Here is a 27,285-nt window from a genome sequence, read left to right as displayed (position 1 = left end):
ATCCCAGCACTCGGGAGGCAGAGGCAGGCGGATTTCTGAGTTCGAGGCCAGCCTGGTCTACAAAGTGAGTGCCAGGACAGCCAGGGCTACACAGAAAAACCCTGTCTCGAAAAACCAAAAACAAAAACAAAAAAAACAAAAAAAAAAGTTAGCATTAAACTATGCCTCATCTTGCAAAAACTATTTTAAAAGATTAAATGAAGCAGAGAACTTGGTACAAATCTGGAGGATAACCCAAAACAGTGCAAAGTGCTGCTGCTGTCAGGCGCTGGGTGTCACTGCCAACCCACGGGCACAGGGGACTCTCCTGGGCTCGTTTTCAACCACAGGAATGTAGACACTGTCACGGCAAACTGTCACAGCCAGCAACCACTAGCATAAGCATGGCACTCAAACCCAGCAGATTAGCTCGTAAACTAAGATGACGAACAGGAAGTTGTTAAAACAGGCAGTACATAACCCACTCAGCCTCGTTCTCAGAGGATGCTGTGTAAGCAATATTATACTTTGTTAATACAGAACTTTGTAACTTATCAATTTGATAGCTCTGTAATACATGTAAGAACCAGGTGCAAAAAACAAAAATTTTACAAAAACATATGGGCAAAAAGCCCATTTATGAAATATATTCCAGCTGAGGCTAGAAGTACTTGGGACAGAAGATGGCACTACAGCAGAGAGCTAACGAGGACGAGCCTGAGTCAGAGGCCATGCTTATCATTCTCAGGCCCTGCCCAGGAAGGACTGCCACTCTCTCACCTGCGTCTGTCACTTCACCCACAGAATTAGTGGCCAGAGAAGAGGCTGTGAAACCCTGAGAGCAGGTAGGTCACATTCAACTACAGAAACAGTAATTCGAGCATCTCCCAGGACAGTGCGGAAATGTTTCATGAAGCAGACAAGTGCAAAAAAACAAACAACAACAAAAAAGCAACAAATTTGAAACAGGACGGCAAATAAACAGAAAGGAGGTTTGTGTAGAACATATATACACAAAATAGAATGAAGGAAAAAATAATGAATAGCTGCAAAAACCTGCCAATAATATAATTTTTTTCTTTCTCCTTGTTTAGATTTGTTGTTGCTGTTTCTGCTGCTGCTGCTGCTGCTGCTGCTGCTGCTGCTGCTGCTGCTGCTGAGTTTCTAAGTAGCCCTGGCTGTCCGAGAACTCACTAAACCTACCTGGTCTCCAACTCAAGAGATCTGCCTGCCTCTGAGATTAAAGGTGCTTTTTCTTTTAAGCAATGCAGAGGTTTAAAAATTTAGAAGAGATTTTGGTATATTTTTAATTCTACTAGTATTGTATTATGTTTTATTCCATATTTCCTTTAATATGAAGGGTAATGGATAAATATCTCTATATCTAACTAAATTGTCTGAATTTTTTTGTTTTAGTTTTAGCTTTTTAGTTTTTGTGAGACAGGGTCTCACTACACAGCCCTGGTCGTCTTGGACCACGTAGGCCAGATTGTGTTGGAATCAAAGGCATGGACTATCCCATGCCCGGTTCATACTCTTTTTAAAAAATGGTTCATTTATTTGTATTTTACAAGTATGGGCAGTTCTGCCTGCATGTATATGGATGCAATACATATACGTACAGTTCAGAGGCAGCCAGAGGGTGCTGCGTCTCCTGGCACTCCCCCTGTAAGCAATAGGAACCAAACCTGGTCCTCTACATGAACATTTTAACACTGTAAATAAATATCCTGCAGCTCAATATGAGTATGCATTAAACATAATCAAGTCTTCACTCGGGCTCACTTCTGCTGTGTCAGTTTGGGGGGTATTTTGTTGCTGAGGATTGAACCCGGAACCTTACACAAACTAAGCACACACACCGACTACCACTGTGCTACACAGTTAAGTGTTTGAAGGATTACACTCTACCTCTTACCTACTTCATAAAATCAGTACAATTAAGGAAAAATAAAACAGAAAAAAATCAGTGGAACAGCTGGGCATGGGTCTTAACAGACTTCAAGACAGCTAACGAGGTTGTTGATCTGACTAGAATTTTACACATGCAAAAAAAGTGATTCATCACAGTAGATCACTGTGCTTACTGCACAGCCTTGGACCCGAGGGATCCGGACTGGAGATAGGCCACCTTCCATCTAACTAACGGACCAGTGAAGCCGTCCCCTGAATGTCAACATCATCATACCACACATAATGCTTCCAACAGCACGACTAACACTGCCCGTGACGCACACAGAGAGACAGCACCCTGGTCAGGTACCTTGGAGGTGCCTCTTGCACTCGGCCGGCTGTAGGGAGGCACAGAGTCGCTGCAGGTCCTCACTCTCCACCTGATGCATGAGGTACAAGAGCTTCCAGAGCATCTGGACCGACAGCGTGCCGAAGGGCATCTCAGACATGAACAGCCAAATGCCGAGTCTGCACACAATCAACAGCAACAGGGAAAGTTGATGCATTAGCAGGCCTCGCCACACTAAGGAAGTGGAGGCAGACCAGCGAGCGCTCACTCTACCACTTTTCTAACAAGCATCTGGAGAGAGGTATGCTTTGCCATAGATGCTCTGTACCGAGAGAATTTGAGATTTGGGGAAATTTTATTATTTTGGATATTTGCACATATATAATAGTATGTACCACGGAAGAGACTAAGTCTAAACATGAAAGCCTGATGCCTGATTCCCAACAGCCGAGATATGGATCTAGATGTTCACTAATCGGTGACTAGAAAAAGGAAACGTGTACAGACATGCAGTGTAATTGTATTCAGTAGAATGAGGGCTATTTAGAGAGAGGAAACAGGCCAGTCAAAAGGGAGAAAGACAGACAAAGAGGTAGAAGGGAGCAAGACACCAGACTTACATGGGGATGTTCTGTGTATACTGTATCTACATGGATGTAATGATGATGTTATACAGTGTTTTTATTGTGCCTGTGTGCACATCACATGAGGTCAAATGTAGAGTTTTCTACACGTAACATAATATTAGCACAAAAGTTTCTAATTCTTGCTGGGCAGTGGTGGCACACGCTTTTAATCCCAGCACTCCAGAGGAAGAGGTAGGGGTGCATCTGCGAGTTCAAGGCCAGCCTGGTCTACCAAGCGAGCTCCAGGACAGCCAAGGCTGTTACACAGAGGCACCCTATCTTGAAAAACACAAACAAGAGAGAAGCTTCTAACTCCTGAGCCTGCTGTGCTACAGGGTTTAATCTGCACATCCCATCAATTTATTCCATTCTTACAAAAACAAACGCAACATTATCATCATAAATTTACCCATGAGACCTCTCAGGCATATGGAGAATATTAAGAACAACTGCTGGGTCTTGAACCAAAGATCCTTTTTAGGACCAGAATGAGAGAGAAGCTATCTCAGTCAGGGTTACTATTGCTGTGATGAAACACCATGAACCAACGTAACTTGGGGAGGAAAGGGTTTATTTAGTTTATACATCCACATCACTGTTCATCATCAAAGGAAGTCAGTACAGGAACTCAAGCAAGGCAGGAACCTGAAGGCAGGAGCTGATGCAGAGGTCATGGAAGGGTGCTGCTTACTGGCTTGCTTCCCATGGCTTACTCAGCCTGCTTTTTTATAGAACCCAGGACCAGCAGCCCAGGGATGGAACCACCCACAATGCACTGGGCCCTCCCCATCAACCCTGAAGGCTTGACTATAGTCCAATTTTTTCAGAGGCGTTTTCTCAACTGAGGCTCCTTCCTCTCTGATGACTGTAGTTTGCATCAAGTTAACATAAAACGATCCATCACAGAGGCTGTTTCCAAGATACTGATGTGTGCTGGGTCACAACTAGTTTAAGTACAACACAGATATGGAAACTAAGGCCAAGGTTTTACCCAAGATAAAAAGCTGATGAACTGCACCAAGTCGTCACTCCAGGCCTACTTACGTCAATGACCTTCACGCCAGCCTGGCTTCCCAGGCAGGAAGCTTGCACCAGCGCTTCCCGACCCCTCACCTTTTGGCTTTCAGGACATGGAGGACAGCCCTGAGAAACAGCTCATCAAACTCCACCTGCAGTTTCTCCATGGAGTAGGGCTGCGGTGTTAGCCCTGCGCCTGTGCTGTGGCTCACATACTGAGCCCAGTGGTCACTGACGTAGCCAAGGGTCATCCTGCGTAAGAGGAAAACAACATGGTGCTCTTCAGTCACTCACTCAGCATCACCTTTACATCACACAAGGAGGAGTAACACGCTCAGTACGTACTAACTGTGCTCCTACCATCTGCTAGCAGAGACACTGAGAAACCAATCCTCACGGTAATGGCCTTAGCGGAAGGCAGAAGGACAGGTAAATAAGGAAAATGAATGCCCACAATTTCATGTGTCGGGTTACATTCATGGCTCCCCTCAGCTACGTGAGGACACAGTACAGATACACGTAAGAGGATCTCAGCTTTCTAAGGGACCCCAGGCTTTGAGGGCATCCTATACGTCTTCATAAAGCTGACTAAAATAAATGAATAGAAATCAGTTCACTTTGGAGAACAAAACTGGGCAAGTGAGAGATTTTTTACAGTTTCATGAACTTTCTTTTTAGAGAAGAGGTTGGATTTAAAAAAAAAATATATAGCCTATGTATGTGCTATAGGAAATAATTGAGAAAAAAACCCTGAAGATGTATAAAAGGATATGAGGTGACTTAAAGTAAAGCAGTCCGTAAGCTCAGAACTGTTTCAAGCACTTGCTAATAAAATCACAAACCCATCTTTCACTCAATACAGGAAGTTCTCCCAACTCAAATAGTGACTTATTTAAGACTTTGAAGTGTTTCCAAATATCTTAAGCTACAGGACGATATGGACAGAGGATGGTAGAGGGGCAAAGGCAGTAAGGAATCACTGCCCGTTTGTCACAGTTCAGTCAGTGACAATTCCAAAGAAACACAGGCTGTAGACAAAAAGGGAACAAAGAGTGAAGGCCTGCATCTTCCTTGACCCTTCTCTCCGCAGCAGCTTTGAGAGTCAGAACTCTAAGAATAGTAATTTAATTTAACAAGGCAGCTGAATCTGGGATACTTATCCACATACTTTCACTGGAAACACTTATCAAATCCCTCCTAGGTGACGGGAGAACTACCTCCTTCTATGAGAAGACAGAAGTGTACATCTAGGATCCTCAGTGTTGTGTCTAAGCAAGGCGACGCCAGCACAGGAGTGCCAACAGCAGCACTACCTGATCAAGTATCCAATGCGCTTCACAAACTGCCTGTAGCGGGCTCTGTTAAAGGTGTCTAGTCCCACAGCCAGAAGCTCCACTAATGAGTTTGCAAAAGCAAAAATTTTCATCATCTCTTGGGGCCTTGTTGTTTCAGGTAAATAATCACCTAGAAGTGAAACAGATAAAAAGGAAAAAAATGTAGTTAGTAGACGAAAACACTGAAGAACACAGACGCACGATTCAGTGAGAACGCCAGGAGAGGAGGAGTTAGCCCCACGACTCTTGCTCCAATACCAAAGTCACGTGGGGAGCTTGGAAGAAGGTGCATTCGTGTATTTAAGATAGGTAACCCATGCACTACTGAGCCTTCATTTAAGCATGAGTAAAACAATTATAGACACAGAGAGAGGAGGTGTTGCACAGGTGGACAAAAGACAACCCACCAAAGAAGCAGGACATGGTGCTTCCCGTGTGGAGCCTGCGCCTCTACCATCTTTCAGTTATGACAAGAGAGATTGACTTACCTTTTGCTTTAAACCCAAGAAGATGCTGAAAGAGCTCCTGAAAGGGAAACTGGGACAAAAGGGTGACCAGGTCGTCTTCATTAAGGAGAATCCAACTGGTCTCAGGGTCTTCATCCTAAAGGGAAGATGCCAAGTCATATCAGCCAACCAGAAGAGATCACACTGTAGTCTGTGGTTATAGAAACTAAACCATCTCACAAATCCCAGCGCGGTCCCTACAGACTCCTCCTCAAGGCCAGTGACCTAGTAGCCTTAGATGCACAGCCAAGTTGGAAGTCTTCTGAAATGCAATTCATATGTACCTGGTTCATATCCATAGTTCAGAGCCTGAAACAACACTCATTAAATTTCTATCAGAAAGACTAAAAGCTCTTCTAGAGGCAGGAGGTGGCAGAACAGGCCTTTAATTCCACCATTCAGGAGGCAGAAGGAGGCAGATCTTTGAGTTCAAGACCAGCCTGGTCTACAGAGCAAGTTCTAGGCCAGCCAGGACTACACAAAGAGACTCTGTCTCAACACAAAACAAACAAACAAACAAACAAACAAAAAACCTGACAACCTTACTGTGAGATTCACTGCTCAGACAAAGCAACAAGTAAGGAAACGATCTTATTATACTTGAGGAAGCAGCTAGCATTTGCTGCAGATGCCTCAGGTTCTGCTGTGGGCAAGAAAAAACTGTGAACAAAGTCATTCAGGGAACACCACTGGTTTCTTTTTGAAACAGAGTCTGAAAGTCACCTTAGAAACCAAGCTAACTTGTGTCCCCATATGCACTGCCCTATGTACTGTTTCCACTACAGCTTAGATATGGTTTTGCCCCATGATTCGTGAGTCTGGAGCTTAGTCCCAAGCTTAGTAGTACTGGGAGTTAGTGTGAGACCTTTAAGACATGAGCCCTAGTTAGGGCTCTTAATTATTGATGGTGCTTCCTCTAAAATAAACAAAGGCAAGTTCTCATAAAAGGGCGCTATGAAAAGCTAGCCCTACCCAGATTTGTCTTGAGATGAGATTCTCTGCGTTTTGCCATCTATTATGAAGCCCCACCAGCACCCATGCTATGCTACTTGGCCGGGAGGGGTAGGGGAGGATTCAGCGTCCAAAATTATCATCTCATTAAAACCTTTTTATAAAGCTAACTTAGTAATGCAAAATAGAATAATATCATATATATATATGCTAAACAAGAGCCTCAGAAATGACAGGAGCAATAGTTTTTTACTCTGGCTGAAAATTAGGTCTCCCAGTAGGTCCCAGAACAGTTAGATCTAAGTATGGGCCTGGCAAGCTTTATAACATGCTCAAGTGAGCCTTCTGTGGAACTCATGTTGAGAAGCAAATGACATGAATGAACCATGGTGTCTTCCCTCACAGACTCTTCCAATCCAGCTGACCTCTTAACTGTCTCAAGTACTCGGTCTCTCTGCATTGCTTTTGTTTTTGTTTCCCTTGCTTGTTGCTAGTTTTGTTCAGTTTCTTACTGTCAACCGAGAGCCAAGCACAAATGCAGAATCTATCTCTGAGGTTAGCCACAAAGTGCTTAGAACGATTCCTGGCAAGAAAGAAGAGCTCAGGACAGACTGAAGGAAACCAACACAAGTTACCTCTTCTCCGGCTTCATCTACAAGTGTCCAGTTCCCAGATGCTGGTCCTGAAGATGATGGCTTCCACTCACTGGGCTTCATGTGGCACATAAACTCCGCTCGGTTTCTAAAGACAACAGACATGACTCTGACCATATGAGCACAGGAAGCCCGACACAAGCACTTGTTTGGATCATCTATTCTAAAGAGAAGTCAGGAATCAGCCCAGCTGCCCAGTAGCTTAAATTAGCAAAAATGTAAAAACTAGGCCAAGAATGATATACTTAGCTTTAAACCCTACTACAGAAGGCAGAAGCAGGTTAAAAAAAAAAAAAAAAGGGCAGATTTCTGAATTCAAGGTCAGCCTAGGCTAAAGTAACTAGTTGCAGGCCAGCCTGGGGTATGTAACAAGTTCCAGACCAGCCTGCTCGACATAGTGAGACCCTATTTCAAAAAGAAAGAAAGAAAGAAAGAAAGAAAGAAAGAAAGAAAGAAAGAAAGAAAGAAAGAAAGAAAGAAAGAAAGAAAGAAAGAAAAAAGAAAGAAGAGAAGAGAAGAGAAGAGAAGAGAAGAGAAGAGAAGAGAAGAGAAGAGAAGAGAAGGATTAAAATAAATGGTCAGGTGGTTAAGAGCACTTGCTGCTCTTATTGATGGCCCAAGGTCAGCTCCCACCACTTATGTCAGGCAGCTCACAGGGACCTGTAACCCCAGCTCCATGGGATCCAGTGCCCTCTTTTGGCCCCCACAGGAACCCAAACTCTCACATACACCCCCAACACAGACATATACAAGCACCCATGATTAAAAACAAAAATAAGATTGCATACACTAGCAAGTGTTTGGTGAAAGGACCCTGATATAGCTGTCTCTTGTGAGACTATGCCGGGGTCTAGCAAACACATAAGTGGATGCCCACAGTCAGCTATTGGATGGATCACAGGGCTCCCAATGGAGGAGCTAGAGAAAGTATCCAAGGAGCTAAAGGGATCTGCAACCCTATAGGTGGAACAACATTATGAACTAACCAGTACCCCGGAGCTCTTGACTCTAGCTGTGTATGTATCAAAAGATAGCCTATCGCTGGGAAGAGAGGCCCATTGGACTTGCAAACTTTATATGCCCCAATATAGGGGAATGCCAGGGCCAAAAAATGGGAATGGGTGGGTAGGGAAGTGCGGGGGAGGGTATGGGGGACTTTTGGGATAGCACTGGAAATGTAATTGAGGAATATACGTAATAAAAAAAAAATTTTTTTTAAATCTTTTTTTAAAAAAATGTATCTTATCAAAACTAAAAAAGACTAGGACCCTGAGCCCTGCAGGAGATGGAAATGTCTGCACCCATCAGTGAAGCAATGAAGAAGTACATTCCCCTCCTCCAGTCCAACCTCTCCTAAACACCCCCCACCCCCACCCCCACCCCCGTTTTGTCTTGGTGTAACCCAGGCTGACCTTGGACTGATGATCCTCCAAACACAGTCTTACAATCCCGGAGCCTCACGATGCCTCGTCTAATCTTCCCTAAACAAAATTTCTGCTCCTTGTTCAAGAACCCTCCACTGGCTCACAGGCCAAGCCTTACCAAGTGTAGACAGTTCGTCTTTAACTTCAAGGCCTTCTCCCCCAGCTCCCACCCCAGTTCCTCACCTCTGTTATCATCACTTGCAGTTACCTCCACCCAAGTCCTCTGCCTCAGCCCACTCACCCAGTGAATCCAACCCACTCTCAGAGCCAACTCCTCCACTGTGGAACTGTGTCTGACTACTCACTCTCTCTGCTCCACTCCTTCTGCAGTACTACAGCTCCACAGCTCCCCCCTGACACTAAGTCTCCTCTAAGAACACACCTTCTCTTCGTCTATGGCATCTTTCACAATCACATGCACGACGAGAGACAAACACACTAAAAGGAGGGCTGAGAAAATGGTTAATAAGCAGCTAGGTTCATCACTTTGGGGCAGAGCCATCACACCTAAAGAAAATCTGCAATGTTACATTCTAGAATGATAACACTTCCCTTAGCAGTTCCCTCTGGATAGGTGCAGCTATGAAAACTAACCCTTGGATAGAAGTATTTCAGTTTCCTATTTCACAAAGCTCTCCCACACTTACTTGACAGGAGACATCAGCAGGGCAAGGGACTGCATAAAATGAAAGACCCCTGAAGGGTTATTCAACACTTTGATCTGAAATCAGAAAATAAAAAAAGTATGCTGTAGAAAACCAGCTCAAGCTGGTTTATACGCATCTAACAACCAAGATGCTAGTCAGAGAACAATGCTCACCCTCACACCTACGCCAAAGCACTAGGCAAAGCTGGAGCAGTTATGTGCGATGCATACCAACTCAGCCCGTGAGCCTCAGACTAAGTGCCGAGGACGAGCAGCTGACAGCAGACACCTACACAGCTGGGAATGGAGGGCAACACTGCTACTGTAAACCAGTAAAAAACAAAACAAAAACAAAACATCCCCCTTCTCTTCAAAATGATTTAGGCTCCATGCCACCAGAGATACTAAAGTTAAGAAACTATGAAGGAATTGAGTTGAGCTTGCAATACATTTTGGTTCCTGCTATCTGAGAAGTTGCTATGAATAATAAAAATGGCCAAAAGGTGCTCAGCAAAAGAGAACCTATAAATCACATGGTCAAACGAGAGTTACTAACAAGCCTAGGACGCTCTGCCATGTTAACAGATTATATTTCATCTGTACCCGTTGTACTGTAGGATAGAAAAGGAAAATTGCCCTGGTAAGATGTCCTGCCCCGATATCTTAACAAATTAAACCCTTGTGAGCCTAGCAAGCTGGGTTACTTCTCAAGTTTTCCAGTTCTGTCCTAATTTCTTCAACCGTGATGGCCCTGAAAGTTCTGACAGTGACTCCTCCACGTCCTCCTGGTTGAAGGGTTTTACTTAGGGAGCTGGAGAGGTGGCTGCTCTTCCAGAGAGAGCTTTGGTTCCCCACATCCAGATCAGGAAGCTCACAACCACTTGGAACCCCAGTTCCAGGGAATCAATGCCTGCTAGCCTCTGCACACACTATATACACGGTGTACATAAACTCATGCAGACACATATAGCATACATGTAATACAAGTAAGTCAATCCTTAAACTTTTATTTAAATAGCACTCATTAGCTTGGGGGTTATATTAGACATTTCCTAAGGAAAACTACGTAATAAAAGCCTTATCCCACCCCCAGCACCAGAAAGTCCCCATCATACCTGTATAAAAGGAACAGCCCACTTCCGAATGCCAGCTGGGCAGCGGAGAATGTGGTTCAGGAGAAAGAAGTGATCCCCAGGACAGCCGACTCTTTGTAACACAGACACCTGAACGACAAAGAACTCATGGGTTCAGACTTGAGAGACTCGTGGACACGGTGTGTCACAGTCAAGTCCACACAATACTCCTAGAGTATCCAGACATAACCCTGTCTGTAATATGCCTAAATTTTCCAAATTCTGACACTTTTCTTCTCATGTTAAATGTGATTAAGTCCATCATCAAACATAATTAGACACTTGGTGAGTCAACAGCCGGTCTTCAAATGTGGCAGACTTCTCTCTGCCATTTCCTCCCGAGTCCAACTCTGACCTCAAAGGCAGAGTTCATTAAAGAGACAGAGTAACAAGACAAATAACTTGTAACCATGTGTCATCAAAGAAAAGTCATTAACTCATTAGCTGAATTGGCTAGAAAAGCTATAGAAGAAAAAATATGAAATAAGAAATGATTCTTAAATTACCCAAGCAATAAACAACATCTATTCTTGTATCTGTTCACTTACCAGCTTCTGCAGCCAGAGCAGGATGTCCTCATGGAACTGGGCATCCTCACTCACTCTCCTGGTGAACATGAACAAGACACTAATGCACTCCTTCAGCTGGCACACATCAGAGGGGATGCTTTCTGTCAGTGTAGGGACTGTAGGGAAGAGAAGATTCAATGAGGCCTTGTAATGGTGCTGGGGAGGGAGACTCTTAGTTTCTCCACTTACAGAAGAGAAACCAAAATGTGTGAAAAACATTTAGTTCAGATAAACACCCAAGGGGGCTGTCCACTTCCTGACGGTGCTTCTGTCGCCGTGTCTTCCACTCTGTGAGGGACGACTCTTCAGACTTAAGTTGTCCCTTGTCAGAGAAGCAACCAATACAAAGTGATGGTGACAAGGGGTAGGCAGGGTTGTGGCTCTAACAAGCACGGCATGCAGTCCTTAGGCCTTTGGGACGATTGCTGGAGAAACACAGAAGGGTTTGGAGCTACAGGATAAACAAGTCTCTAACTGACACAAGCAGAGCCTAATGGGCCATTCTGCTGGGCGTTTGGAAGACCAGGGTGTTAAGAGAGTGAAGAGAGACAGTGAAGGCCTGGCTCAGTAAGTGTTTAAGAGCTGAACAACGACTCTCCTGGGAACTGGGGACAGAGGTCATTCCTGTGATATTCTGGCCCATTCTGTCCATGTTCTGAAGACCTGAATGAGACTGGATTCAAAAATGATAGTTTGTTTGGTGGAGAGACTCTCAACCCCGGCATGCTCTGTGCACTGAGGTGTGGTCAGTGTGCTGTGGGCAACTGTGCCAAGCTAAATTTCAGGCTAACAGAATCAGTGCCACTGTCCACACAGTCCTGGTTTTGTAGGAATGCCACGTGAGGCAGCGGTGAGGAGGGGAGCGTGGGGTCCCCCTCAGGGTCCTGAGAGCCACTGAGTAAGGCAGCCAGAAGGAGCTGCAAGGCCAGCAAGCAGCGCTGGGGAGGGACATAGAGCCTAAGTTTCAGTGAAGACCTCAGGACCCTGAAGAAGCCAGGACCACGGGGCCTCCACCAAGGAGAGCTGCAGGCACAGAGCAGGCGGAGCCAGCCCAATACAGAAACCGAGGGCTGTAGGCAGTCCAGCTAGACAAACAGGGCAGCCCACAGGTCTCGGAGCCCGGATGATTCTTCCTCAAGCCCCCAGATGCCTAGGCATAGAGCAAGGAGAGTTGATGCTTACCCTGCTGGTTTTGTTAGGACGAGGCCCTGAACCTTGCAGCTAGAGCCTACAGCCTCAATCAGGCCGTAGCTCCCTGCAGCTCTGCCTGGTCCACATTTCAGTTTACGATCCCTGGCTCCTCGCTGCTCTTGGTCACACACACTATACCAGACTGATTCCCCACGACTCTAAAATGTTACAATTTTTCTTTTGCTCTCAGGACTGTTATAAAGACTTCACAAGGGGATTTTGCTCAGAAAAGTCTGAAGAGTCTCCTCTAGCCATCCCTGTCATTCTCATTCATTCTCATTCTCTCTCTCTACACACACACACACACACTCACACACACACTCATCTCCCCATCTCATTCATTCTCATTCTCTCTCTCTCTCTCTCCACATACACACACACACACACATACACACACTCATCTCCCCGTCTCTCTCTTATTCTCTTTTGTTGTTTGGCTTGATTTTTTGTTGTCTCACTCTGTCTAGACCTAGAACTATCCTAGAACTCACTTTGTAGACCAGGCTGGACTAAAACCGCCTGCCTCTGCCTCTTAAGTATGAGTGCTGGGACTAAAGACGTGCACCACTATGTCTGCCTTTATTCTCTTTTTTCCTTTTTTTTTTTTTTTTTTCTGAGAGCAAAATCAAGACAGCATGCTCTTGAAACTGCATTAGGTGAGCTGAGAGCAATGCTGTTAAAGACTGTGGGGACTTCTGAAGTTGAACGGAGTGCATAGTGAGATGCCCAAGGCCAAGAGCAAAATGGGTGGTTTGCATGTGAGATGTTCCCTAATCTACTCAAGACTCAGTGCCCAGCTGATGGTGATTTGTGGAAGGTCGTAGACCTGCAGGGAGCGGAGCCTCATTACAGTGGGCCTCTGGGGGTTGGTTTTAAGGTTTTACATCCTGAACAAGGTCTGTATGTGCACCGCATGCCTGGTGACAGGTGCTTATATCCTGCCATCCTGCCCTGCCATGATGAAAATAAATTCCTCCCCTCTCCCACAATGATTCCCACAAAGTCCTAGCAGTATGTCAGACAGTTGGTCTAAAGAAGAACTCTGTTGGCTGACTGCTTAGCTTAACATGCATAAGAGAAACTGAGAATGTGGCTCCGGGAGAGAGCAAGCAACTACAATGAAAAAAGTTACAATTTCTACTTCAGTTAAAAATTTCAAGAAAAAAAAAAATTGAGCAAAAAAAAAAAAAAAAAAAAAAAAGTACAAGAAACAGGGAAATGAAAAGGTATTCTGGGGCCTGGAGAGCTTGCTCAGTGGTTAGAGCACTTGATCTTGCAGAGAACCCACCAGGGTTTGATTCCCAGCACCCACATGGCAGCTTACAACCATCCATAACTCAAGCCAAGGGACCCAACTCCATCTTCTGAACTCCGCAAGGAACCAGGCACGTGGTACACTGATAGACATGGAGGTAGAACATTCAAACACATAAAATAAAATAAGTTAATCTAATAGTAACAATAGTAAAAATGATAAACTTTTTAAAAAGAAAAAGATAGGGTCTCCTAATGGTTAGTTTGGGGATCAAACCCCTTGGGCCACAACTTAGCAAAGGCAAAGAGAGGCGGGTTTCTGGCCTCCTGAAGGAAGGAAACTGCCAGCCATGGGGAAGGAGGCCTCGCGCTCCTCAAGGATGGTCAGTAAACAGACCTGACCCTACACTGCTACTGAGGGGGCAAGGAGAAATACAGTGACACAGTGAGACCTGTCAGGACCTGGCCAACTCAGTCAGGCCAGTGCCCTCAACTGTTTCCCACATTCAAGTGTAAGAGGGAAGCTGTCACTGCTTACGTACCTTGGTCTGCCTGATAAACTGCTAAAGATCTCAGAGCAGCTGAGCTATTGAGCAGTGTGAAGATGTAGGACTCCACTTGCAACCTCGAGAGCACAGAAGTGTACGAATGGAGGGTCAGGGTCTGGTGGAGGTGCTCACATTTGGCATCAAACAGCTTCTTCAGTTCACCCAGGACATTTTCATTCATCTCTACCCTCTGGTAGTGGTGATGACCATAAACTTTCACTTGATCTGCACAGATGCCCTAGAGGAAATGAGATGAAATGAGAGACCATCTGCATCTGATGCAGTCGGGCAGCAGGTGGGAGACTTGCAGGCTCTGGCACTATTTCAAAGAGCCTAGACCAGAGCGGGGGCCAACACTGTACATATAAAACACTACTAGCAAATAATGGCCAGTGTCAGAGAACACTGCCAGTTGTGAATAGATGGTGGGTTCTGAAAAGAGTGACCCTACAGAGCTGGAGATGTGGCTCAGTGGTAAAGAGCACTGGCTACTCTTCCAAAGGATCCTGGTTCAATTCCCAGCACCCACATGGCAAGTCTGTACTCTAGTTCCAGATGATCCAACACTTTCACACAGAAAGGCAGGCAAAACACCAATGTACATAAAATAAACAAATCATTAAAAAAAAAAATGACTCGGCTAGAGAGATGGCTCAGCGGTAAAGAACACTGACTGCTCTTTTGAAGGGCCTGAGTTCAAATCTCAGCAACCACATGGTGGCTCACAACCATCTGTAATGAGATCTGATGTCCTCTTCTGGGTGTCTGAGGACAGCTACAGTGTGCTTAGATATAATAATAAATAAATCTTTAAAAAAAAATGACTCTACGACGTCAGTGTAGAACAGTAACATGTATCCCTAAAACTCTCACAACTGGTATTTTACTTTCTATGCTAAGAACACCAAGGCCAATGTGCCATTCCCTCAACTCCACAGTAGCCCAAAGTATCTCTAGATCTATCTCATTCTCTGTTCAAAAGGAATCCTTCTCCTCGATATTAATTCCTCCCACCATACTCTATCCTTCCTTCCTTTTTAGATTTTATGTGTATGACTGCTCCCTCTGCGTAGTATGTGTGTGCACCCCCTTGCGTGCCTGGTTGCCCATGGAGGTCAGCAGAGGGCAGGGGACCCCCTGGAACTATAGTTATTAGTTACAAGCTGCCACACACATGCTGGGATGGAACCAGGGTCTTCTGCAAGAGCAACCTGAGCTCCTATTTATTTCTCCATTGAGCTTTTTCTCCACCTCCCCTTCTTTTTCAATATTTCCAATGTGCCTCTTACCACAGAATCTACAAGAAGATACACAAGGCACTGTACAAATGAGAGGTGGGGCCAGCAGATCACATGTGTCAGCAGTAGCTCCTCCAGCTTCCCCTCAATGGCAGACTTATCAAAAGTGGCCTTCTCTTCCTCGCCATTCCTCCTAGGTCCTTTGGAAATGGTGGCTCTGGCCTCCTGGGAGCGGGGTTACAGCTAATGGACTCTCTTTATCACTCCCCAACCAGTACACTCTCGACTGACTGCACACTCGTGGCATTATGCCAAAATCTAAACCTAATAGTCTAAGGGCTGAATTTTACCTTGAGATATGGTTTGCTGGCTTGAACTCTGTAATATATGTATCTGCATGTATTTGTGTTTAGTTAGTTGCCCACACTGCCAGTTAGCATCCTTCATACAAAAATCCAGATTCCTGCTTCTCTGAGAAAAGCTGAGATGTAGCAATCCCCTACTCCTCACAATCATAAAAGTGTCAACTAGATGTCGAGGGCTGCCGTCCCTCCAGACTAGGCACGTGCTTCTCCACTGAGCCACGCCCTACTCTGCCCCTCACCTCCATGTTATGTGCCTGCTCCTGTGGCCATTTGACCATGTGATCCCTGGACAGATGAAGCCAGGGCCAGTGTAAGTTTAACACACAGACCAATGCCTAGACAGCGCCATGGGAAAGGCAGCTCAGAAGCTTGACGCACACAGTGGAGATACCTGTACGGCCATCTGCTCATCCTTAAAGTGCCACAGTCGACTTTTGGCACTGTGGCAGTCAGACATCAGAGTGAGCAGCTCAGCTTCAGCCAACAGCAACTGCTTCCTGCACCGTGAGTAATTCAAAAGCAGCTCATAAAACTCGTGTCTGTCCTGATGAGCAACGCTATCGAATTCTTCTACATATGACGCGACATTTTCCAGCCATGAGCCAGGCTCCAAGAGTTTGAGCTGCTCTTTAGTGAAGGGTGCCACTTCTGGTTGAGACGGGAGTTCTGGGTAGAGTCGCTCACTACGGAGCAATGGCTTCACTGCCACCAGAGCTGGTACTTCAGCAATTTCAGCTGGCAACTCAGGATATAGTTTCTTCACTCTTGGTGGCTGAGGAACTTCTTTGGCTTCATAAGAACTGTGCAAGCTAACATTCTGAAAGACCTCTGAACAGCCAAGCGCGGCTTCATCTTGCTTCCTAGTCGGATGTTCTCTGGCATGTGAGCCCTCCACTGCCTGCTGAGTGCTCTCTGGAGGCCCACACTGGATGGGTGTGTGGTCCTCTACTTCTGTGAAGTTCTTGCAAGGTTCACCTTTAGCTGTAACGTTGTCTCCAGGGTCCACCTTCAACTCCATTTCATCATCTCCATCACCGGCTGTGACCTCTCCCCTTTCTTTTAGGTCCTCTGTGTCCTGTATCGGGGGACCTTCATCCCCTATAGTCAAGGAGGTGAGCGGTATATCAAACATCTCACTTTCATTCCATCCGCACACATCACTGTGGAGCTGAGGGTCAGCAGACGCCTTCAGGTCATCGCCTTTGAGTTCAGAAGCTGGAAACAGGCTTTCCTGCTCTCTACAGGTCTCTGGCAGGGGAACTGCATCACAAGTCTGAAGGGCTTCATGCTTCTTCTTTTCCTACAAGCAAGGTAGAAAATATAACAAGAGCTAGTGGTTTCAGCATGAAGAGTTTTTAAGCTATACATAAATATCTAAACTTTTACAATGAGGGCTCTTTCCCTAGCTCACAGACTCCCTTCCTTCCTTCCTTCCTTCCTTCCTTCCTTCCTTCCTTCCTTCCTTCCTTCCTTCCTTAATAAGCTATCTCTTTCCATTTCAGGCCTCACGTAAACGACAGTGCATTTTCTCTCTCGCTCCTGGCAGTTGCCAGGATTGTCACCTAATCTGCCATTTAAACTCTTAAACTCTAATAAAACTGCCCTTGAGTTTTTGAGTCCAGTTCTAAATGTATTCATAAGAGAACCTCGATTTCCTCAGTAACACGTGGCAACCATGAACAGACTCCAAAGCACCACCTCTGAAGACTAAAGTGCTAAGCTCAGCCACCATGTTGTCAGCAGCCAACCCGCAAGCTCCCAGGCCTGTTGACCACCTATGATGTGGGCTGCACCCAGCGAATCAACCTCCCACTGCCTTTACTGTATTACCCTATAAAGGAGCCATGCTTGGACTATGACCATAACTGAACATACTCAGAAATTGTACTTTAAAATGGAATGCATTTACGGGACGTAAGGCATCCTCCCAACGGTGCCTCCTCCTCTTCCCTATGAGTCTGTGAAAGTTTCCTAATAAGTAACTACGCATGACAGTGAGGATCTGAGTGACAGCAAATTCAAAACCATGCACACACTGGATTTGCAAACACCAGTAACAGTCGAGGGAATTTCTGCCATTAAGAAGAAGCATCCCTCACTCACTGGGGCAAAAGTTTCCTTGAGGACACTAATCCAACCAAGGGAAATCCCCAACTATAAATATGTAAATGGATCTGAAAAGAGAAATCCTGACGTAGAAATGGAACACAGGAATCCCAGCTTCAAAACAATGTGCTGGGCATCCTCAACAGCACACAGAGGCTGCTGCTACTGAGCCTGAAGGTGACAAGATGACATCCTGAGCTGGCCACAAAACTCAGCAATGTTATCCATGTGGTAACGTTTTTTCAGGTATGAAAGATGCAAGAATTTTGAGGTCATGGAGAGTTGTATCATGGTGCCAACATATAACAGGGACAAAACCCCTGAAGGAGAAATGAAAATGACATTGCATGAAGCTGTGTAGGTAAAGCCTCGGGTACACTGGTTACTCCAGCATGTTAGACATGCCAGGGGTTTGGGACATCCATCAAGCAAGCCTACAGACTGGAGCTGGCCAAAGAATAAGGTCGCATGCACTATAAATGATGAGCTGGTGGGTCCTCGGAGCTCACTCAGATGGACTCCGATGAGTCATCACAAGCCCAGATGCTGCGTATGTTCCTGTAGACTCTGGGGTTTGATCTGATGGCACATATCTAACTTTGGACCAACCAATCTTTCCTTGGACCTATGCCCTCTTTCCTCTGTATTGGAATGGGAATGTTTACCATTACATACATACACACACATACATACACACATACATATATATATATATATATATATATATACATATATTATAACATGTTTTTGTTTTATACAAGCTCACAGTTAATGGACTATCTGAATTCTCAGGGGATAGTCTAGACTTTGGATTTCTGAATATTGTTCAAAGTGATCAAGACTATGGGGACTTTTAATTGAATTAATACAATTTTACTTATTAGATGACGTGAGCTGATAGGAAGCCAAAGATGAAATGTTGTCGTTTTAAAATGACGTTTTGTTGTCAAGTTGGGAAGAAGTGGGCTTGAGATAGGATAGGAAATCACTGCAGCAGACACAGCACAGCCGGGAGGATTAACTGAGTGCTGTGAATGGGGGCAGTGCCTGTGTGTGCAATAAAGCACAGAACAAACTGCACATCAGCAGTCTCCTGTCTCAGAAGCAACCAGCCGCTGCTGCCGCTGCCGCCACCTCCTGCCACAAGGAGAGCCGCCAGCCTTACTTGTATGACATACAACTCCCTCGAACTGAGACCCAAAACAAAATACTCTCTCGTTCAAGAAAAAAAAAAAATCTAAATTTTCACATTTAACAGATGGCATATAAATCCACCTCATGAAATACTCTATATTTTGTATTGCCCATTTTGAGCGCATTCAATTTGGACATTCACTACTGTAATCTGAAAAGAAAAAGATATCACTATAAGTGACAAATTATGAAACAAAAATGAAGATGGAATGTTTAAATGGATCATCTACCACAGGCTAAGTAAAATGAAAGTGTTTCTCACTGCCACAGACCCACACATGTCTTCATTTTGACCACCATGTTCCCTCTAAACTCAAGAGAAGGCTGTAATAACTCAAGCAACCAAACCAGCAAACCCATAGCATTAGATTATAACATGCAAAAGAAGTACCTGTGAGTCTAAAATAAATACTTACTGAACAAACAAAAAATAAACCCAGTGAGCAGGAAGTGACCATCCTTCTATGCAGAACTGCAATAAACATACAAGGAACAGGAAAACCGGAAAGTCACCATCACCCCCAGTGCTAGCCCATTTTCCATTGTGGCAATAAAATGCTTAAAGCTGGATACTTATATTTATTAACACCACAGTTCAAAAGCATGGTGCTTCATCTGTAAGGACTTCTTGCCCCATGACATCACAGCAGCAAACACTACAGAAACCGGGAAAGATTGTGTGAGACAGGAAGCTGGAGCGAGGAGGTGCCGAGCTCACTCTTGTTAGAACAACTCTGAGAACTACCGGGGTCCTATGTGAACCACGTTAATCCCTTCAGCAGGCATCCATCCCCTAATGCCCTGCTGGGCCCACAGCTCCTCCTGTATCGCTGTACTGGGAAGCAACTTTTGAACATATGACTTCCTCCTTGGGGGATATATTTAAACCACAGTGACAGTGATGCCACGGGCATGACAAATGTTACAGTGACTAAGCCAGAACCTGAGCAAAAGCAAAACAAACAGTCTCAAGTATTTCATAATTACAAAAGAAAAAATAGTGAGTTTCAATGGAGAATCCTGGCAAACACACCATAACCAAATAACCAAGCCAGCATTGTCAGGAAAGCATTCCTCAGCAAACATCTCCTGATACAATGTTCCAAGAGAGGCCAGTCTCAGCAAACATCCCCTGATACAATGTTCCAAGAGAGGCCAGTTTCAGCAAACATCCCCTGATACAATGTTCCAAGAGAGGCAGCGTTTCAGTGGTGGCCTTCTAGCAATACATAACCTCAATTTACTACGTGAAACTGCCAGCTGAAACTCAAACAACCTACAAAGTAACTCTGTCATAGAGCCGGAAGAAAAGGGGACAGTGAGCTGCCGACAGAGGAAGAAGGAAACTACAGATGTGTTAACTGCACTAACTTGGGATTCCATAATGGATCCTGGAACAAAAAAAGTAAAAATTATTTTAGGGAGAAAACTTGAAATGCAAATATATTCTATTTTTTAGTTAACATTATTATACCCAAGTTAATTTACTGGTTTTGATAAGCCCTTCTGTGGCACAGAAGACATAGTTATGTAATTGGATAATTAATGAGCATAGATAAATGGATAATTAAGGGCATAGATAGATAGATAGATATCCTAGCACTGAGAGGCAGAGGCAGGTGAAGGACCACAAACTCAAGGCCAGTCAGACCCTGTCTCGAAAGAAAGGTGACTGGGAGCCAGGCCTGGTGGAGTACACCCTTAACCCAGCAGTCAGAAAGCAGTGGCTTTCTGTGAGTTCCAGGCTAGTGCTACAGAGTGAGACCCTGTCTTAAATAAAAAATTAAAAAAGATGAGACTGGAGAGATGGCTCAGTGGTAAGAGCACTGACTGCTCTTCCAGAGGACCTGAGTTCAATTCCCAGAAACCACATGGTGGCTCACAACCATCTGCAATGGGATCTGATGTCCTCTTCTGGTGTGTCTGAAGATAGCAACAGTGCACTCACATACATAAAATAAATAATTTTAAAAAAATAACTATTGGATGGGTGAAGGGTAAATATGATCAAAGCATGTTACATGCATGTTTGAAAACATCACATTATTTTGTACAATCAATAATACTAATGTGGCCGGGCGGTGGTGGCGCACGCCTTTAATCCCAGCACTTGGGAGGCAGAGGCAGGCGGATTTCTGAGTTCGAGGCCAACCTGGTCTACAAAGTGAGTTCCAGGACAGCCAGCTATACAGAGAAACCCTGTCTCGAAAAAAAAACAAAAAAAAAAATAATAATAAATAATAATAATACTAATGTGATCGGTGAGTCATCTTTTAAAAAATTAACCCTTACTGTATATGATGGCGTGGCACCGTGCACACCCAGTACTTGGAAACGAAACAGCAGGATGAGGAGCCCAAACCCATCTTCAGGTACAGAGATTCCAAGTCACCCGGCTACATGAGGCCCTATCTCAGCACCACAATGAAAGCAAGCGACCGCACAAACAATTATATTTATGGTCTTAAAAGAACATGTCTGAGCTGTCGAGACGGCTTGGCAGGTAAAGGGGCTTGTTGCAAAAGCCTAATGGCCTGAGTTCAACTCACAAAGGTGGAAAGGCAAAATGCACACTACACATGAAAAGTAACTAGGTAAGAGACAATAGGCCAGGCTGAATTTTTTAAATATGGAAATCTTATTTAAATGGCATTGTAAAAGTGCTATTACGTTAAAGGCTGGGCATGGGGATGCTCTCAACACTCAGGAGGTAAGGCAGACTGCTCTATGTGAGTTCCAGGCCAGGCTGGTCTATACAGCCAGGGACATACGGAGAAATGTGTCTCAAAAAAATTGAAAAAGAAAAAAAAAATGTTGTTACATTCAAACAAACTACACACGGGAATGAAAGTTCATTTTTGGCTGTGAAATTTTAAGCAAGAGAGTCAAACAAATCACCTGTGCTTGCGTATTATTCTTCTCTGAATGCTCAGCCAAAAAATTCTACAGATTAATGGCCAAAACAATAAGCTATTTCAATATGTGTGGAAGAACAGCTAAGCGGTTCTGAAGCAGACCATGAAACTATTACAGCGGCCGACATTCAGGAGCTGCACAAACACCGTCGAGACAAGGTAAGTTTTTTATTATGCTATTATTTATTTATATTTATTATTTTAATTTTAATAAAGTTTATTTGTTTGTGTATGGGTCTTGTGCCTGGTGCTGCAGAGGGTGTCTAGGTACCTGGGACTGTTGTTACAGACTGTTGTGAGCTGCCATGTGGACGCTGGGAACCTAAGTCAGGTCCTCTGAAAGTGCAGCCAGTGTTTTAACCGCTGAGTCATCTCTCCGGCCTCACATAACTCCTCTTAACTGCCGCTCATGTACCCTCTTCCCTGCAAGGAGAACAATTGTCTCTTTTGGGGAATTTGCCTGTGTTTGTGTTCACAATTTACATCATTCTTTCTTAAAACTTGTACGTAATTTCTGGTCTTGGAAATGTTTCTACTCCTGAACCTTGGGCTTGTCACAGTCAAATGCCCTGGAGTGCTGTGGTAAGGCAGAAGAGGGCAAAGCTAAACTAAAGGGCATGGGCTGTGACCAACAGCATCTCCTGGAGACAGAGGTGGGCTGTCCATTTCTGCATGTGCATGTGCACACGACCGTGTGTGTGCTTCTTTAAGCAGTGTGAAAACAGTCATGCAGTGTGTTTCTTCTGAAACACAGGTGGGAGCGTCTACTATGCCTTCCACCTCTCTCTGCATACTCCATTAAGTAAACCTACAACTCCTTTCTTTCCTTAAAAGACAAGGGACTCCTTCATGAATCACTATGGCTCAGTTTTTATATTTTATGCAATGCCTGTTATCAGACTGTTTTAGAACCAGTGTGGTTTATCAACCAAGTGTGTGCCCCACGCTACACATGTGGCATGAAGCCTAGCCTGGGACCAATTAAAAGGAGGGAGAGGTAGGCATACCAGTACAAGTGCCAGATCCAAGTGCTGGAGGCAGCTTTACCAGCTCTCTTTGGGTACAGACTGCCACACAGGTAGAAGGCATTGTGCTTCGGAGGGTGCTCTTTCTGTGAGCGCTGTCCCTGGGGCTGCGAGTCTTTTTAGTGTTGCTCTGATCACCTGCCAACCCTGCTTCCCTCATCCGAGACACGTGGCTGACTTGACCTCTCCCTCCCTCTTCCACTCTTTCCTCAGCTTCCAGGACCCACAGTCTCCGTGAAGGCCGTGGGAGTACAGCCCACCTCACGGACTGCTCATTTCTTGGCGGCTCTGGCCAGCTCCGGCTCCTCCTCCTCCCAACCACTTAGTAATGAAGGGCAGTTGGTTCTGACCACTTCTTTAACTTACTGATCTATTATTAATATATGTGTGTGCACACATGCATGTGCATTCTGTGTGTCTGTGAGAGAGAGAGAGACAGGGTGGGGCAGGGGAGATGGAACATATGGGTGGAGGTCAGAGGACAACTTCCTGGATCTGGTTCTTTCCTTGCCCCTTTCTTTGTGCTCCGGGATTTGATCTCAGGTCACCAGGCTGGCACATATATCCCCTTACCTACTGAGCCATCCTACCACCCTTCTTACTAAGGCATTAATCCAAGAATGAGACGATTTAGCTTCTGGCTTCAACGCCCTCAGTAGGGCTACTGTTTCAGTGTCGGGGACAGAACCCAGGGTGTTTCACATGCTATACAAATGCCCTCCACCCTGTACCCTCCATGAGGGGCTATGTCTGCCCTCTATCTCTGCATCCTCCAGTTCTCTGCCATCTGAAGCTATGTGTTAATTACTGGCAAATTGTCATCTCAGCCTCAGGCTAAGTCCAGAAAACTAGATTCACATACCCAACCCTACACAATATCTCTATGCTACTAACAAACTTTTATTTCAAAACTTACACAGCCCTAGCTTCCACCAACCCTGAGGCCTACAGCAGATTTCCCTCTTCACTATAACCCAACCAACTAATGTCCCACGGGTACTTTTTTTTTTTTTAATTATTTATGACTTTCTTGGATTAACTACAAAACCTTAATGAAACTGTTGCCACACTAGAATGTGGTATTCTGGCTCACATAAATCTGTGTTCCGAGGCCACAGTCACTAACATTTGGCTCCGGAATGAATCTCCTACTCCCTCTGAAATCTGAGCTGTTTTCACATTAATACCTGGTACTTTCTTTTCAACCACGCAAGCGCAGAGTTTCCCGAGAAGCCTAAGTCAGATCCTACCCTCCTCTGCTCAAGCCCACACAAACTCTAAAGTCACAGGGAGGAAAGGCTAACCTCCTTACCGGGCCTGCCTTTCTGACCACTCCGCTTCTGCCCACTCGCCCCACCCTAGCCTCACTGCCCCTTTGCAATTTCAAGGACGGAACACACTGGCTTTCAGTCTGTTAACCCCTCCAGTCTACAGCACCTTCACTTATCAGTCTCCTTAACAGGGGTGGGAGAGGACAAATGCCTTTAATTGCAGCACTTGGGAGGCAGAGGCATGCAGAGTTCAAGGCCAGCCTGATCTACATAGTGAGTTCCAGGACAGCCAGAGTTGACAGTTTGTCTCAAACTGAGAGTTTGTCTCAAAATAAACAAAACCAAACAAAAACAAAAAAGTCCCCCTGAATAAGGACTGCACTGCCCAACTATTTGAAACTGCAACCGGTCCAAGCCTCTCACAAGTACTGCAAAACTCTACCACCGCTGTTCTTTAGCCTCGGCACTGCTCTCACCTACTAGCATGTGTCTTAATGTCCATGAGTGCTGTTCAGTTGGGTTTGGTTTGGCTTCTCCTGACTGTAAGCACCACTGAGGCCTAAGGGTTTTCTCCTATATCCCAAACGGATAGAGTCCTTTTGTGGGAAACAATACGTGGCTCTCACAGGCACAAAGGAGGCTTAAATAATAATAATACATTGCACCGCCCAACTTTCTTCCAACAACAACCCATGCCTATTAGAAACAAAGGAGGACAACAACTTCCCCTGCGGGCGGGGGAAGGAGGCCCACCAGCACTGTGGGAAGGGTTAACCAGGAGGCATCCTAACCCACCCCACCAATTACCAGACACACCTGTTGGTTGTTAGAAGTTCCAATTTGATACAATGTTTCTGAGACAGGGTCCGCTCATATAACAACTTGCTAACCTAGAATTCATTATCAACCCCAGCTGGCCTTGAACTCGAGCCTCATCCTTGAGTCAGCTGAGTCTCATTTCCTCGGGTGTCACCATCACTCCGCCTTAACTACAAAACCGATTAAGTCTGCAGAGCAAATCCAAATCCAAGATTCTGTCCTAGTAAACCTACGTTTACTAAGATATATGAAGTCCAGATCCTCAGAATGGGGGGAATTTTTTCTTTAACAGAAGATCAAACTAAAAGAATAAAACCATTATTAGGGCTCTGTCTAGAGTATCCAGTAGTAAATACCAGACACATAACCACAACTTGTCATCCTGGAGTCACCTACCAGGTAGTTAGCACTGAGGAATGTAGGCCAGGTACTGGGACAAATCCAGAAGCCACAGCAACCTCGGCACAACAGCACATGACACCCCACTTCCTGAACTAAAGCCTTGGAATCCATACCACATTACCAACGAAATCCACACACTTCGTTTGCACTCTATTAAGTTTCTATAAATCACCGTTAAAACTCATTCCCAAACACACAAAAAGTTATACTTTAGGCTCAGTAACATCACCAATTCTGAAGAAGGAAATCCCCTATGTATGCCAGTAATATCCCCTTCATTGTTGATTTCAATTCGTGTAAATTCTGTTTTGGATAAGGCAAAGTTGTCTAGTCAGGTGTGGTGGCACACCGAACCTCTGGGAGTTTGAGATATATGGTGAGTTCCAGGCCAGGCAGGGCGACATAATTAAAACCCTATTTAAATATACATAGTTATAGCTACAGATGGGTCTAACCAACACCTTAGGGTAGAATTTAACTTGTTCATCTCAGCAAGTATACAGGAGCAAAGTGAAAAACCCAAAATGCACCTAAAAACAAGTCAACCTAAAACCACACTGACATACAACAATCCAGAAAAAAAAAAATTCAAACCCATCCCTACTGCCTGGATTCTGCCCTGGGATGATTTCTGATTATTCACGCCACACTGTAAACAATCAGAGACACAGGAAATAACACTGTCGCTCTGAATTTTGAAAACGAAGAGGTTTGACATATCGCTGCTATCTACAATCTATACTTCCCAGGCGAAGGACGTCAGGTCTCCGTGCATTTCTAGAACCTGGGAGGGCTCCCATGTTACAGAGGAGAGGCTAGGAAGTGAGAGATGGAGGAAAAAGCTGCCTCAGCGCACGCAGCCAGGCGATGGTGTGGGAAGTAAAGAAAATGAGCAAAAGCCCAGTGAAGTCAGGTCAGGGAGCCGGCCAAGCGGCCCTGACAGCGCGACCCCATGGGACCCCACGGGACCCCACGGGGCGCGCGGCGAGCAGAGGGCTCGCATGGCAGTGACAGCATCCTCACCTTGCCTTTGGTGCGGCTGACCTTGGCCTTGGCCCGGCGGGGCTTCACAGCCTCGGCCATACACCCTGCCTCCGCGACGTCGCGGTCTGTTTCTGTCAAACTCCTGCAATTCACGCAAGCCGCCCAGTTCCGGCCTCCTGGGTGTCACGTGACAAACCCTCCACCACTTGGGCATGGGAGGCGGCAACTGGAGGCCGGACGGGCTGCAACTTGGGTCAAACTAGTAAAGGACTACTTGTACGCGAAAGACAGCCCATTCTGGTTCAGGGCCCGCCCCAGCCCTCTCCCCGCCTCTGGCCACGCCCTGTGAGCCGCAGGGTGAACCTCCGTCTCTGGCCATAGGATGGCACTCAGAGCTCCTCTCTGCCTCCGCAGCTCGCAAAAAGATGTTCTACTTGGACTACTTAGTGCCAGGAGAGGCTTTGGCAATCTGATTTTGATACCTAGCTAACCGGCTCGAGTCAGCCTATATCTACGTCAGGTTTCCGGAAAGAAACATTATGTCCATCCAAAGTGAACTCCTATCTGCTGTTTTGTTGAAGGGGATGATGATTATAGCAGACATCTCGATGTTACTTACTTCACAAATTTGCAGGCTAGATAAGGAACATCTGCTTGAAGAAGACAGACAAAAAGGTAAAAAGAAATGAGACCGGAAAAGTATTCAGTGTACATTCTGCACGCTTTGTTTCAATTGACGATTCCAGCTTTTAATAAAAGAAGAAGAAGAAGAAGAGAGAGAGAGAGAGAGAGAGAGAAAGGAAGGAAGAAAGAAAGAAAGAAAGAAAGAAAGAAAGAAAGAAAGAAAGAAAGAAAGGGAGAAAGGGAGAAAGGGAGAAAGAAAAGAAAAGAAA

General features: G+C 45.2%; 1 protein-coding gene across 1 annotated transcript in view; it reads right to left on the bottom strand.

The window, feature by feature from the left end:
- Epg5 (ectopic P-granules autophagy protein 5 homolog) overlaps positions 1 to 26,548 on the bottom strand; it is an 89,745-nt gene extending 63,197 nt beyond the window's left edge. Inside the window, exons 1-11 of the mRNA XM_021150325.2 lie at positions 26,432 to 26,548; positions 16,068 to 16,976; positions 14,068 to 14,311; positions 11,060 to 11,196; positions 10,494 to 10,601; positions 9,380 to 9,453; positions 7,291 to 7,396; positions 5,687 to 5,801; positions 5,178 to 5,328; positions 3,961 to 4,116; positions 2,243 to 2,400 (exon numbers count right to left, since the gene is read on the bottom strand). Coding sequence (XP_021005984.1) covers positions 2,243 to 2,400; positions 3,961 to 4,116; positions 5,178 to 5,328; positions 5,687 to 5,801; positions 7,291 to 7,396; positions 9,380 to 9,453; positions 10,494 to 10,601; positions 11,060 to 11,196; positions 14,068 to 14,311; positions 16,068 to 16,976; positions 26,432 to 26,491 — 2,218 coding nt within the window. The 5' untranslated portion in view covers positions 26,492 to 26,548. The remainder of the gene's footprint in view (positions 1 to 2,242; positions 2,401 to 3,960; positions 4,117 to 5,177; positions 5,329 to 5,686; positions 5,802 to 7,290; positions 7,397 to 9,379; positions 9,454 to 10,493; positions 10,602 to 11,059; positions 11,197 to 14,067; positions 14,312 to 16,067; positions 16,977 to 26,431) is intronic.
- Positions 26,549 to 27,285: the final 737 nt, after the last annotated feature.

The sequence above is a fragment of the Mus caroli genome, chromosome 18 (assembly GCF_900094665.2).
Source record: "Mus caroli chromosome 18, CAROLI_EIJ_v1.1, whole genome shotgun sequence".
Lineage (NCBI taxonomy): Eukaryota > Metazoa > Chordata > Mammalia > Rodentia > Muridae > Mus > Mus caroli.
This window is presented reverse-complemented; position numbering and strand designations above follow the sequence as displayed.